The sequence below is a fragment of the Lepidothrix coronata genome, unplaced genomic scaffold (genome assembly GCF_001604755.1).
Source record: "Lepidothrix coronata isolate B3197 unplaced genomic scaffold, Lepidothrix_coronata-1.0 Scaffold10, whole genome shotgun sequence".
Taxonomy (NCBI): Eukaryota; Metazoa; Chordata; class Aves; order Passeriformes; family Pipridae; genus Lepidothrix; species Lepidothrix coronata.
This window is the reverse complement of record NW_016690190.1, coordinates 3209169-3223683: the sequence shown is the minus strand read 5'-3', so window position 1 is coordinate 3223683 and position 14515 is coordinate 3209169. Positions and strand designations below refer to the sequence as shown.

General features: G+C 36.0%; 1 protein-coding gene across 5 annotated transcripts in view; it reads left to right on the top strand.

The window, feature by feature from the left end:
* Positions 1-14515, top strand: part of KDM7A (lysine demethylase 7A) — an 89826-nt gene that overhangs the window by 19665 nt on the left and 55646 nt on the right. For all 5 annotated transcript variants that reach the window (XR_001873089.1, XR_001873088.1, XM_017804662.1 and 2 more), the window contains exons 2-4: positions 6834-6919; positions 12898-13015; positions 13868-14028. Coding sequence is in view for 3 of the 5 variants with exons in the window: in XM_017804662.1 (XP_017660151.1) it covers positions 6834-6919; positions 12898-13015; positions 13868-14028 (365 nt within the window). In the remaining 2 variants the exon portion in view is untranslated. The remainder of the gene's footprint in view (positions 1-6833; positions 6920-12897; positions 13016-13867; positions 14029-14515) is intronic.

Sequence of the window (14515 nt, the reverse complement as noted above, 5' to 3'; positions counted from 1 at the left end):
TGATCTCTTAGGACTTTGGAAGTATCAGAACAGATGTCTCTGTGCAATCAAAGGTCAGAGTTTTATGTATATTGTGGCACACAGCATTGTTATTCTTGGGATTCTTATCTGTGTTGTAGGATGATGCAATATTTAATAAGTTAGTATATTTTCAGGTGTTTTGAGAGTTGACCTTACATGTAATTTTTCTGTCCTTAAGAACTTGGTTGGTGGAATGTGTGTTAGTGAATATGTACTAAAACTAGGTGTGCTGTTGGGCCAACATGCATATATTTTATGCAAATCTTGAAAAATGTATTATTAATTTTTTTTTTTCCTGGAGAAAATTGGTAACTTTGGGAGAGGGGAATGTACTGCTACATATAAAATTGTTTTTTAAAGTGTATTTATGCATGTTGATTAAATGGTGTTTTGTTTTGGAAAGTGAATATGGCAAAGTCAAAAGGTCAAATATTTTTATGTTGTGTATTTTTTTCTGTGATTTATTTTAAGGCAGTATGGTTTTGTATCTAGTGCATAGAAGTTTGGCATTTCTCTAAAATTGTTTATTTGCCAAAGTAAATCCTTGTAAGCCTGCCTTGATTCCAAAACTGTTGCCATGCTTATCATGGCAGGGTGAAGAGATAGCTGCTGTTTCCTTTCGCTTTCTCATGTTGCTTTGTGGTTTCTTTTGGTCAGTTTTGTTCCTTTGGTGTACCTGCATTCATTTTGAAGAGGGGGCTTGGAGGGGAAATCTAACTAGTTTGAGGTTCAGGTTTTTAAAGCTCACTATGTTTATTTTAAGTTTTAAACTGTTCTTCAAATAAACTTCAATTTTTAGCTATTTTGATGCTATGGGATGATATGGAGCCTGTCAACAGTATTGTCACACTATGACTTTGCCTTTCTAGTCCTAATGAAGTATTTTAATATTGTGCCAAATGAGTGGCAGATGTGGCTATTTGATTGTGGCAGAGACATCTTTAGAACTTCCATTGTTTAAACCTGTAAATATTGCATACTTGGCATCCTTTTCCCACTTGGAAGGCAGAGGCTTGAAGTAAATGACCAACCAGAGTTCCTTAAAATTTGCCAAACTGGCATCCTATTCCATGCTTATCTTTGCGTTCTTGGGATGGAATAGGAGAAGCTGTTCTTTGCATAACTTGCAAGCTTGCTAATCAATTTTGGCAATAAATGCAATAGTATTTGGGGTTTTGTTATGCTGGAACAGATTAGGACTGAATGTAGCAACTGCAGACCTTGTTACAGGTAAAATGGAAAGTTTGTTATAATGCTTGCCTACTATTTACAGCGGTATTTGCCCAGTATACTTTAATGCTTGATTATTTGAAATTTGATAATAAGACCTGATACTAGAAAGCTATATTGTCAGCATAAGATTGCTAAAAAGTTGTCTCCTTCCTATGGTTTAGCAACCATTTTTAGAAAGACAAAACAGTGTAGAAATGAAATAACAGAATATTTTCTTTCATATATAATGTCTCTAAAATAATATTAAGTTATATATTTGCTAAATGACTGCATATAACTGTAACATGTACCTTTGTATTTATAGGAGTCTTATTGTTAAGGTTTCTAAAGCCTATCTGAAAAAGTTGAGTGGCAGTTAGTTTCTTTTCCTTAGGATCAGTTTATTGAACTGACTTGTCATATGACTCCCTGATACTGGTGAGAGAAACTATGGAAGCCCATGGTCAGACAGTTGGAGGAAGGAGGGTGGGACCTTTTTTCAGCAGCCACAGCTCCGCTCAGTTTAATGTTATGAGAAGCTGTACCCTGTGGTAGTAACTTCAGTTGTTGGACAATTAAGGCTGCCCTGTTACTAATGAATCTTTGCTACTTCTAAAGTGACTTGTTCCTTTCCTCATTGCTGTTAAGATACAGTAGAGATTCAATATTTATATATCTTCTTGGCTGTTCTGTGGATTACTGGAAATTGAAAAACAATTTTGGGAATCTGCTCTGTCAGATGATAGGAGACATGCCATGCCCTTAAGTAATTGTCTATAGCCCTGCATTCCTGGTAACAGGGAACATGCTCTGATACCTCTAGTATTTTTCCATTGTTCCAGGATTTTTGTTGATTTCTTTTTTTTTCCTGTTGGATGTCAAGACCTGTGCTTTTTTTCTCCTTTTACGGATAAAACCTGCAGTGCTCGTTGAGGCATAGCAAGGAGAGGTTGTGGGTGCTGATGCAAGGGTGGACATGAAGAGGATGTGCCGAGTTTTTGTTCAGAAACAGGATAGTACAGAAAGAAAAAGATTGTCCATAGTGTTTATTCAGGGAGAATATAAAGAGATCTTGGAAAATGTAATTTTAAATAATTTTATAGCTTGGAAAAGGTGCAAGGTTCTGCGCCTAATCAAATGTACTAGCAAGAGCCACTAATGTGCATTTTTGCTGCACAATGACAGCAAAAAAAATCAGACTGTTGAGATCAGACTGTGGAAAACCAAGAGGTCTTGGGGCTTGAACTTAGTGTGTCCCAGTAAGAAATAAGAGACTTAAAAAAACCACTTTGGCTGAATTTTGAGCTGTAAATCAATGCCTAGTTGTAAACCAATATCTATCCAACAATATCTGTTGAAGAAGAGGGCAGACATGCCTGTGATGGCCTGTCCTGTGAAGCTTATAGATGCAAAGCACCATGCTGGTGTGCAGAGAAGTGGAAGCTGTTGTGGGAGACTTCTTAAAATGTACAAGTGCATCCAGAAAGATGAGCCTGTTAGATTGGTTTGCACATGTTACTCAAAGAGGTGAAAAAGGACCTTATAGAATTGAAGCAATAGGGAAAAGGAACAGAAGATGGAATCCAAGAGGATCGTGCCCCATGTACAACCCAACATCTCAACAAATTAACTCTTTGCTGTTGATGGTGATTCATCCTTTTTCTCAGTCCTTTTATTAGATCATTGAGAATTGCTTACATCTCTCGGTTTTCAAGATTTATATTTTCAGTATTCCTTGTGTACAGGGAATCTTGGAAATTTCCTAATTGGAATATCTTGCCAATTAAACTGAGAAAATGGGCATTCAGACCACTCATTTTTTTTACTTTTGTAGTGCTATTTGTGTAATCATTGCCTTTTATACTTGGAATTTTATGTGAGGGTAGAGTTCATATGGTACTTATCTTAAGAAGACAATGATTATAATGATAATAATTTAATAAGACAATAATTAGTTTTTCAAGTAGTCATATCTCTTAAAGGACACTGAAAATAAGACCTTGAATCAAGTGCTTTGAATTTTTTTCTTAAACCAGGATTCTTTGTCTTACCGACAGAGGCAGTTAAGCAATCTCTAAAATGTTGTGGTCGTACTTGATAACATCAGAAGTAGGCAAGAGAAAAGCCAGACTGGATTGAAAGCAAGCAGGTATTAGATTTGGAAGGTGCAGCCTGTGTGGTGACTGACATGGATCCAATACTTGTTTGTGTTGTGCTGCTGTAGGAGAAATGTGCCAGGTGCTTTGGGTGGCTCACAGTGTACAACCATGCAGTTTTATCTTCAGGCGTAATACTTCCTTTAAATGTTTTGGACTTTTGCAAATTCTTTGTACGAGACATTCTAGCATAATTGTGAAATAGTTGTTGAATCCGTCATGCTGAATTATCTGTACTCATCTCTTAAATTCTAAATTAATAACAATACTGCAGTAGAGACCAGCTTTTGCAGGATTTTTTTCCGCCTGTGAAAGAAGCCTTATTTGCCCTTTACAGAAAAGCAGAGGTCCATTGGTACCTCTCAGAGATGTTAGATCATCCTCTTCTGGTTGTTTTTGATTTACACTTGCTGCTTTTACATTGCTACAAATATAATAATCAAATGGAAAGTTTAGACTAAATAAAAAATATTCACCTTCCAGTGAGATTTAAGTGTGGAGAATGGGTTCCTCCAACTTCTAGTAGCAAGCGATTCCTTCAGTTGCCAGGTACGGGCACGTTCTTGTGTGTGAAAAAACTTAGTAAGTTCCCTGATTCTTCTGCTACCTCTTGCTGGCTCTGCCTTGATAGTAGACACCTTGGGGAAGTTATGAGTGTCTGACCACTCAGACTGATGTCATGGAATTTATTTTTGACTAAATTTTTCTACCTTGCTACTCCTTACAGAACATTTCAACTAATATTGGGCCTGTTTAGCCCTTCCACCTTCATGAACAGAATTAGGGATGTATTTTTGCATAGTCTCATACAGTTGGTTTTTTAATTTTTAATACTATAAATATTTCACTGTTCCTGAGGATTAGTCTACCACCTCCCTGCAGGAGATGAGCAATTTAAGAACTAGGTAATATATACTAAAGGCATTTCAACCCAAATGGATTGGGTTGATTGCAAGGTGAAGGGTAATAATGTTTCATTCAGAAAAACATCAGTGGATTGGGAGTGTTGCTGTGTTTGAGTATGTTAATGCTTTCCAGGCTCTCTGCTACCTCTTGGTGACCTTGCTTTGATGCTTGAGGTCTGAAGTTGCACTTACCACAGTAATTGATTGCTTGCTAGTAGCCAGAGTGATTAATGGCAGAGTCATCTATGTGTGTTGGAGAAAGGGACTCAGGAAAGTGACTTGCTGTGTGTGATTGATGGGCACTGTGGCATCCTTGGCAATGCTTGTTCCTTGGCAGTGCAGGTGCTGTCACCTCGTTTTCTATTTGCTTCAGTCAGGCAACTGCTACGAGATTCACTTCCATGATGCCCAGTTAGTGTTTCACCTTTCCAGTTAGTTCTGAGTTTACAGCATAAATAGTAGACTGAGAATGTTTGCATTCCGTATTGAATGGATATTCCAGTTATTTTAATACCATTCCAGTCTCTGTACACAAAATCCCATGTGCCTTCTTGAAAGGTTATGGAGTTAATCAAGTCAGAAAAGTGGTTAGTGCTAAGCCTCAAAATAAAGCAGAAATTCTGTTACCTGTAGCATTTTATAAGAGATGATAAAATTAACATTCTTAAATAGAACATGACAAACAGTTGTCAAAGCTTGAAGGTATTACTATATTTTTATGCCAAGTTCTTACTGTTAGAAAGATAACCTGATTGGGGTGATGATGAATGTATCAGATAAACAGAAAGAAAAAGGATGAAATGCAAACTTGATCAAGATACAGTGGAACATAAATATCTTTAGCTGTTGAAAAATTAGAAGTTTAGCTAAAATAATGAGATTCCTAAGGATGTATAAAACCAGCCTTCTCATTTGGGGCTTTTAGAATGTACATTTAAAAACAATTTTCCTATAATACATAGGATTATGAGTCACTCAGCTATTCTATAAAAAGAGAGAGAACACAAGCAGAAGGAAATGGGACATGCATTTTTAAAGACTGCTTCTGCCTTCCTTTCTGTTTATGTGTCAGCTGGATTTTCAAGTAATAACAATTCCTGTAGTTGTGGTCTTAAAGCAGATGCTAAATATTGCAAGAATTGCGATGAACTATGGCAGCTGAGTTTTGTATTTAGATTTTAAAATAGTGTGCATATAAAAAAGCTATGTAATTTCTAAATTTTGTGTGGTATGTACTGCATGGAGAAGTAGAACTAGCTGAACCTGCTTACAGAGTATTCAGAGTGATGTACTTCTCACTGAGAGTTGCATGGGAGATGCTCTTCGGTTTCAGATTGGATTTGCTCATTGTGCTTTCAGTGCTAGACTGCTTCGAGTATTGTTTTGGCAGCATGTACTGACACTTGCTGGAGCGTGTCAGCAGTTTGGCACTAGGCTGCTAGGGAAAAGACTTTGTGGAGCTGGATCATTTCAAAGCCTCAGTGCTTAAGCAGTCATTACACTTCTGATATGAAATGGGTTACGTGACTGGAGTACTGTTCAAGTTCTTATGTTACTAGAGTGCACTGAGTAAACATATCTAATTTTGGTGCAAACGTTCAGTGTTGTAGTCTTGCTTCTTATTGACTGTAAAGTCAGCAATTTTGTAAGTGTCCATAAACTTTTCAGAGAATGAAGAACTCTGCCAGGATTCAGATTTGACCAGCAAGCAGGGATTACATTTTTTTTCTTGAGAACTTTGTGCAAAAGCATGTTTTCTCCAATTAACCTTAGTGTTTCAGCTTCTAAGAAAATGTACTTAATTTTGTCTTTAAAATTCTGTTATTTAGATATCAGCGGTGTAGATACTTTGTCAGGAGTATTATAAAGATTTCAATCTTAATCCCACTTTGACTTTTATCGGGGAAAAAATGTGCGCTGGGAAAACACTACATCTGTCAAGTGCTCTTTAAAATACTTGTTGCTATTTTAAACCAAAAACACTTCTACAAAGTTATTTGTGTGGTCACTTGTGTAACTTAGGAAGCTAGTACTAGTGTAACGATTTCAGGAAGAACACCAAAGTATTCTTCATTAATTTGTCTTGGGTGTAGGAGTCAGTTATGTGCTTTCTGTAGAAAAAAAAAAAGAAAAAATTGCATTATATCTTCTACAAATTGACAGCACATGAACTTCAGATTTTTTTTAAACTCACTGTCTATAACGAAAATTGCATAAACTGTTTCCTGTAATTAGGATCAAAGGTTTCTGGGGAGCTGAGAGGTAATGGTGTGTATATATTGTGGATTTGCTCACTTTTATAGAAATTTGATTCTTGTTTCCTTTTTATGATTTTTTTTTTAATGGCATTCTCTTTTCAGTGGTAAAGAAATTATTACTCGAAATTTATGTGGCAACTCAGTAGTTGAGATAATTTGGTATCTCATTATAATTTTGTGGAGTAAGCATGTTTTGATAAAACCCTAAGATTTAATTATTTTTAACTTGAAAAATAAACCTTATATGTATTCTCATTAACATTTAAAAAATATTATTCCAGCTGCGTTGGGGTGGAGGAGCACCATGCTGTTGACATTGATCTATATCATTGTCCCAACTGTGCAATTCTCCATGGACCTTCTCTAAGTAAGTATGGCTTATTCAGATTTCGTTTTACATGTTCAGACTGTTTTCTCTCCATGTACAATTGAAAAAGACCGTTCAGAAGAATATTCAAGATGAGTTTGATTATTTAGAAGGTACTGGTTCTACATGACTAACTCTGAGCTGATTAAAAACCCACAAAATAAACAAACCATCCTGAAAGGTTCCCTGATGTGGAGATGCAAATAGAATAAAATATAAGCCACTGCTATAGATTAGAGAAATCGAAGTGCACAGAGCTAGAAGAAAACAATCTGGACTTGGCAGAGAGTGAGAGAATGAAAATTAGGGAATCGTAATTAAAAAAAAAAAAAAGGAAAATACAAAAGATGGCTTCAAGGTTCCTACATTTTAATTATCAAAATTCTAATACCATGGAAGACAACTTTGAAAAAATGTAGGAATTAGGTGTCCTACCTTTCGTGCTGATTATAGACTATTTGCCACAACACTCTAGTGAAATCTGAGAATATGAACATCCTGTGAGCAGTGTTTGTTTGGTTGGGTTTTTTGGGTTTTTTGTTTGTTTTTGCTTTTGTTTCCCCCCCTATTTATGTCCTTGAAAGTTACACAGCTCTGATTTGTAAACAAGTTTCCACCAAGGTCAAAATGAGTTGCTAGAAGAGTGTGAAACAGAGCAGCAAGAGACATCTCTGGTTCTCCTTTCAGTGGACAAATTTGCTATAGTGATCTGCAGTGGGAAAACGGAATAGCTTTTGTCTGTCTGTAACTTCTGAAAGAATACTGCTTTATTCAACTCCATAGATTTTCCCCCATGACTTCTGTTCTCAAATGGAAATGGAATTGTAAAAAAAATCTAAAAATCAATTTCATGTTTCCAACAATGAATTAAGTTTCTATGTTCAGACCAGAAAAATATGTATATGCAATGTATGCCTTTAACCTCCAAACAGTCGTGGTCATTTGTGTTTTCTAATGTGGATTTGTTTGTGTTTTAATTTGGTGGTTTTTTTTCTCCTTGAAGGCCATATAATGATTTATAGTCAACAGTGACTTAAGATCTAGAATATTTTTCAAAACTAAATTTACTTTACATTTAGAAATAAGTTTAAAACCGCTACACCCTCAGTGGTAGTTTTGTGGAATATGAACAAAATGATAGTGTCATTTTTTGATGTAATTAGTATATGTTGCATGATATGTATCTTGTGTAATATATGGGTTCAGGGTCAGTCTGCTAAAAGGTAAGATAAATGCTGTTTTATGTGCTTCTAGTTTTTAGTACTCCAGTGGTAATTTTCAGTTAAAAATCTGCTTATTTCTCTTATAAATCAGAACACAAACAACAGCCATTTCTTTCCCCACCTTTCTGTCTGTTTTTTCCTATGGAATAGAGGGACTAGGAGAAGGAGTAGAAGAGGGATCATATCAGTAAATTTGAAACTTGTTTTCACCCCATGACTTGGGAGAACTAGTATGCTTCACCGTGATGCCTGTGAATAACCTTTCTTGTAATGCGGAATTTGACAATGAGATAAGAATGATTTTTATTTTGAAAGTTTTTTCAGGAAGACAAGAATCTGTGGTAAAAATTATCCTTATTAAATTATATTACTTCAAGTGTGTAGATCATCTAGATTTAATAGAAGCTTCAGACATGTCACTTACCAACCCAAGCAGAGGTGATATAATGAAATATGTCTTCACAAGGAATTTTATTAATTGTTCTCAGCTGTCAGAATCAAATCTATGATAGTTTGTGGTTTGGGCTCTGCTTACTTCAGTGTTTAGAGAGACTGATAAAGTCTCATGACTTTAAGTGTGGCAGCAATGTTCCAGAGTGCTTCAGTCATATGAAATTATGTACATCACAAAAAAAACATTTTTATTTACAGCTTTGTATTCTAAAATCACTTTGTCTAAGAGTTTTGAAAGAGACAAAAATTCAGCTTTGTAAGAGGGCAAGTATATCTATGATTTCAACAGACATTAGTACATATAATCAAATAAGGTAGCGCAAAAAATTACTTAAAATATACAAGAAACACATATTTTATAGTACAAATGGGTGGTTACTTTCAGTATCCTACAAAATTAATGATGTAAAAGTTCCAATAATTAAAAGAAAGCTACTACATAGTTAGATGGAAAGATCAAATTAACTGATCAGTTTCTTCATGCATTTCAAACAAAAAATAAATCCTCTTCTTGATTTGAAAGAACAACCATTTTATAAGACCTTTATTGAGAAGCTGTGTGTGTAAAATGCTAAATAATTAATCCTAAAATCCTAAACAATTAAAAAAGAACAATTTAAAAAAATAGTAATATACTATGGAGGGGTTTTTTTTAATAATATTTGGTTTAGAGTCTTCATATTATATTTTGTTATTTTCTAAATTTTCTCAGTGATCCTGAAGTCTGAAAATGCTGTATTTGCATGAATGCTTTGAGTCAGATCTGCAACCAGACTCTAGTGTCCAGAGCTTTGAGAGAGCACAAGATGCGGTGAATATATTAACAGGACTGTGTTTGTCAGGACATACTTTCTTAATCTGTTTTTTGATTTCTTAAATTCTGAAAATACCCTCCAACCTGTATTTTTTTTGTCTGTGGTAGTAATGTCTGTGCTTGGTCTGAGCTGACAGTATGAGATGATGTCCCAGGCCTTAGCAGTGTACTCTGTGGTTTACTGTATGCTCTTTAGAATTTTTCAGTCTTCCCATGGAAAAATTTCTCTTGCCTTTTTGGTCACTGGGAATCATCTGAAGTACCACTTCCAAGACTTGGAGCCTCACTGTAGGGTTGTTCACCTCTTGATGGTCCCCATTTGAAGTCTGCCGTGTGGTGGTCTCTGAGGGAAACAGTCCAGCAGTGTGAGAAGGCAGGGAATAGTGTCTGCCTAAGTAGGTACAGTTATTGGCCCATTGTTTTGAGGGTATAAGGAATGTAATTACAAAAAAAAAAAAATAAGCTTTCTACTTACTTTTCATGAAAACTTCCAGCACACTCCTTTCTTTTTCTAACCCTCCCTGCAACTGTCCAGTGTACTTTTAGTGCGTGTGTTTTTAGTGTTGTCACAGCGAGTTTTGCCTCGATTTTCAGGAACACCAAGGGTGAACACTGCTTCCTTCCACTAGTTTGGAGTGATTGGGAGGGGAGGTGTTATATGTCCGTTTCAACTTATGTAGGGTTTGTCTGTTTTAATTTGAGCATTAGGATCCATTTGGTTAATTTTTTTTTTTTACAACTGTTACTGTAATGTCTTAAGGGGTTAGAAAAGCTCTGCAATTAAGAGATACGTAGGCAGAGAAAGTTTTCAGTATTGTTTTCCATTCTTCAGTGTTCTCTTACTTATGAAAGGATGATATATATTGCCAAGTACAAGTAGAAGAATTACCTTAGTTCCTGATTTTTAAGTGTTGGAAAGACAGATTTTAGGAAGTCTTTCTGTGCTATAAAATCTCTTAAGCAGCTGTATTGTCTTACAATTTTAATGACCTGTTATAACAGCAGTGAATTTATGGGAAACTACTCTGTTGCAAATTAGTATTAGCTACTAATTTCTTGTATTATTATTTATGACTGAGAAAATAGCTTTGAAAACTTAATAAACCTGGCTTCATTATTTATGAAGTTTTACAGTGTTTGGATAGTTGGCTCATTAAGCAGCACTGGTTTTCAGTTTAGCAAAGAGCTATAAATGTCAGTTTATTCTCTTAAATGTCTTCTAAAGGGTACATGTCATGTCTGCAGGATACAGATCATCAGTAGGAATAATTACCTCTTATGTGTAATGATGATATGATGCCTGTTATTCCTATATAACCAATTGTTTTTTCTGGAGAAGCACCAATTTTTTTCTTTTTAGAAACTATTTTCTCCCCTCCTACATCTGTAGCTTCCTATTACAGTTTTCAGTATTGTTAGCACTTCTTTAGATTTTTGGGAGCATCATGACTTACGTAAACTTAAGAATGAGCTGTTCCATAAAGTTAAATTTTCTATTAATGCAATTCTTTGTCTGGGTGTCATGTTTACATTACAAGCTGTTTGGTAGACACCTGTAAAACACAGTTCTGTGTTGACAAATAACAGTAATTTTTCCCTCTTGTGAGTTTCCTCAGCATATGTACCTAAATTTCTGCTTAATATTAGTGGTTAAGTTATAAATCTGGTGTTAGTAAATCATCTTGGGGCAGTCCTCCACTAGCAGCTATCTAGCTGTGGAGCAGAGTTTGGCTTTTTTAGGAAAAACTGAAATGCAACCTTAAAATGTCTGTACCCTTACTATGTTTCTTAGTGTTGTAAGTGATAGGCTGGCAAGTAAATAGAAAGGTAGGAAGTTCAGCACTCCTGGAGTTTCTTTCCAAGACTGAGATGGTGATCCGTTTTGCTGAGGCACCCTTTTGGTGATTTGTTCTCAGCTTGTTGAAAGCTTGAGGATGACAGATGCAGGTTTATTTGCAGAGAGAGGAAATGCTCCAGAGAGCAGTTTGCTAACAAACGGGTGATATAACCAGGGACTTCCTTTCAAAGCTGTAAGCTTGTGTTCTTTATAAATGAAGATACAAAATGAATGGTTGGTGAAGTTGAATGTATGAGATATCCATTAGGAAATGATTTGTCGTGAAATAATGAAAATTTGAAGACAGGCACTAAGTTCACTATGATATCATTGGTCACTTTGTCCTCTGCTTCACTCAAGGTAGAAAAATTCAAATGAGGACGCTGCATACAGCTTACAATGTTTTATAGTTATTATTATTATTATTTATATTATTTTTAAATGTATAAAGGGGACTTATAAGAAATAAGATAACTTTTTACAGAGGCCTTTAGTGAAATAGCAAGGTTACCCGTTGTCACCCCTTGTCATTCCTGGCTTTAAACTGAAAGAGGATAGATTTAGATTAGCTATAAAGACGAAATTCTTTAGTGTGAGGGTGGTGGCACAGGTTGCCCAGAGATGGTGTAGATGCCATATCCTGGAAGTGTTTGAAGCCAGGCTGAATGGGGCTTTGAGCAAACTGGTGTAGTAGAAGGTGTCCCTGCCCATGGCAGCAGGGTTGGAACTAGATGATCTTTAAGGTCCCTTCCAACCAAAACCATTCTATGAAAATATTATTTTTCTTTTTTTCATTTGGGTATCTGTCATGGGGAGATCACTGCAACAGTTTTTATGAGAATGTCTAGTTTTTCAATTTCATTGGCCCCTTAAGTATAAGGAACTGTTAAAAATGCATTTTTGTTGCTATTGAACTCTCAGTTTCAGATTCCCAAAATTGTAATTGAACTTTAATTTATCTTTTGTTTCTTATTAATATGCTGTAACATTGCATTAAAGCTTCAAATCACTCTGAAGTTGTATGTTTTGGGGCACAATGATTGTGTTATATGTATTGCAAAAGTCATTCTTTCCCAAAACAGTTTGCACCCAAAACCGTTAGGGAGACATAAGCAGTGGATAAAAGAAATAGCATATGGTAGTGAATAGCAGTAGTATTATCAGACTGGATATGGGCTTGCTCGTAGGGTGAGATAGCATAGTGGGATTAGGTCTTGTTAATTTTGTGTAAATATGTAAAATGAAGTCTGTGGATATTCAAGAGGTGTGATTCTTCCATATATTAAAAAAAGTCCAAGGAATTTAGGAAATTAAAGTTCAATTTCTAGTTTCGTTGCTGTTTTTTTTAGATTTGGACAACTTTCAGGCTGCAACTGTTTATTTGTGTTGCACTGGATATGGAGTCTTGAATTGTGTATAATGTGCACTGAGGTTTTCATGTAGAAGGAGCTATAGAAGTGGGGAGAATTACTGTTGGGTGTCCTGCAGATTTCATTTGTTGAAAATGGGTAGAGTGTCACCTGATAAAAACAGTAAGATTTGTTAATCATAGTAATGTGATTGAGGCATGTCTGTCTCACTGATGGGATGACTGCTAATCTGAGCCATCTGATTTAACTAATTCAAAGTTTAACCCTTCTGAAACTTGTAGTGAAGAAGAGGAGAAACTGGCACAGACATGACTACACGGAGCCAGATGATGGTTCCAGACCGGTGCAGGCTGGAACACGGACCTTCGTTAAACAGCTGCGGGCTCGCTCTTTCCCAAGGTACGGACTCTTACACGGTTTGGTGGAAAAAGCAAAGAAACGTTGTCGGCAGAGTGTGTCTTAGGGGAGGCAGCTAACATTTCTCTGCTTCAGAAAATGAAGGTCAATGATAACTTCCTTCACCTTTACAATTCCCCACACCCCATCCCTGTTTCAGATGAGTACATTTGCCTTTTCATGCAGTAGCCTCCCCTGTTCAGTTTTGCACTAGGTTATGTTGTCTGTTGGGACTGCTGCAGGATGGTGTGAGAGGTTTTGAGTTTTGGGGGGTTGTTTTTGTGGGGAAGTGGGGGCAGTAGCATGACTGATTGGTTTTTGGTTTTCTTTACTGTGCTTCAACTGTCAGAATATTGTCTGTCTATTCCTGTAGTTCATGAATAGTTCTCAGTTTCATTCCAAATAACACAGAACATTCATATGGGCTGGTAGTCTATCCGTTCTCACATGCTTTAAGGGAAAGTAGAGAAATGTGGTTATACTTTCATCCTGATCCTGATTGGATATCTCACTGAACCATGATGGTTTATAGTTCTTCAGAGGAGCTGCTGGTGGTGGTTGTTGTTAGCAACATGTACTTTAATGCTTTCTCTGAGAATTCCTTTTCCCCATCCTTTCCAATGTATAGAATGACTGTGAGTTCCCAGGTTATGTGTGCAGTAAAAGTTTCTTTGCTTGTTGAGTTTGTTTTCTTTGTCTTTTAGCTAAATGCTTAATATAAATGTACCATGGATGGTACAATGCTCTTGGATTCAAATATAGCCATTCCCATCCATCCTCCCCCAAACTGAGACTTTTTTCAGTAGTGCTTGTGGGATGCTTTTCTAATAATACTCCGTAATTTCTTTCCACCAGTGCTGATGAAGTAATTTTGAAAATGCATGGAAGCCAGTTGACACAAAGATACCTGGAGAAACATGGGTTTGATGTTCCCATTATGGTTCCTAAGTTAGATGGTCTGGGACTCAGACTTCCTCCACCAACTTTCTCCGTTTTAGATGTGGAACGCTATGTAGGTAAGAGTCACTCTGGAGAACTTTATTAAAATGATCCTGTCTGTAAATAAAATAAATATTTGCATGTTCATAAGAGCTTCCAGAGTGCTAAATATTTATCGTAAATTCAAGACTAGCAGAGAATACAATTAAAGCTGTGGTTTGGAGTTTTTTTTCTTTCTCTCTTTTTTCTTTTTTTTTTTGGTGTGTGTCTGTTTGGATATGTGATAGGACAATAGCTTTCTCAACTTTCCAATATGTTAATTTCAGTGCAAGCTACATGTGGAATGCTGGACCTTTTTCTGCTACATGTTGTAAACCAATAAAGTATAATGGGAATTGAATTAATCACTCTTAGGATTAATAAATTTAGTCATTGGTTAGACTATGTCTAAACTTAATGTTTTAGACTTAGTAAATTGGCCTGTCTGAATTAAATCTTTCTTCCTGGAGAATTTCCTACCTTGACTTCCTTTAGCAGGAGAGCTGGAGCTTCCTTAGAACCATT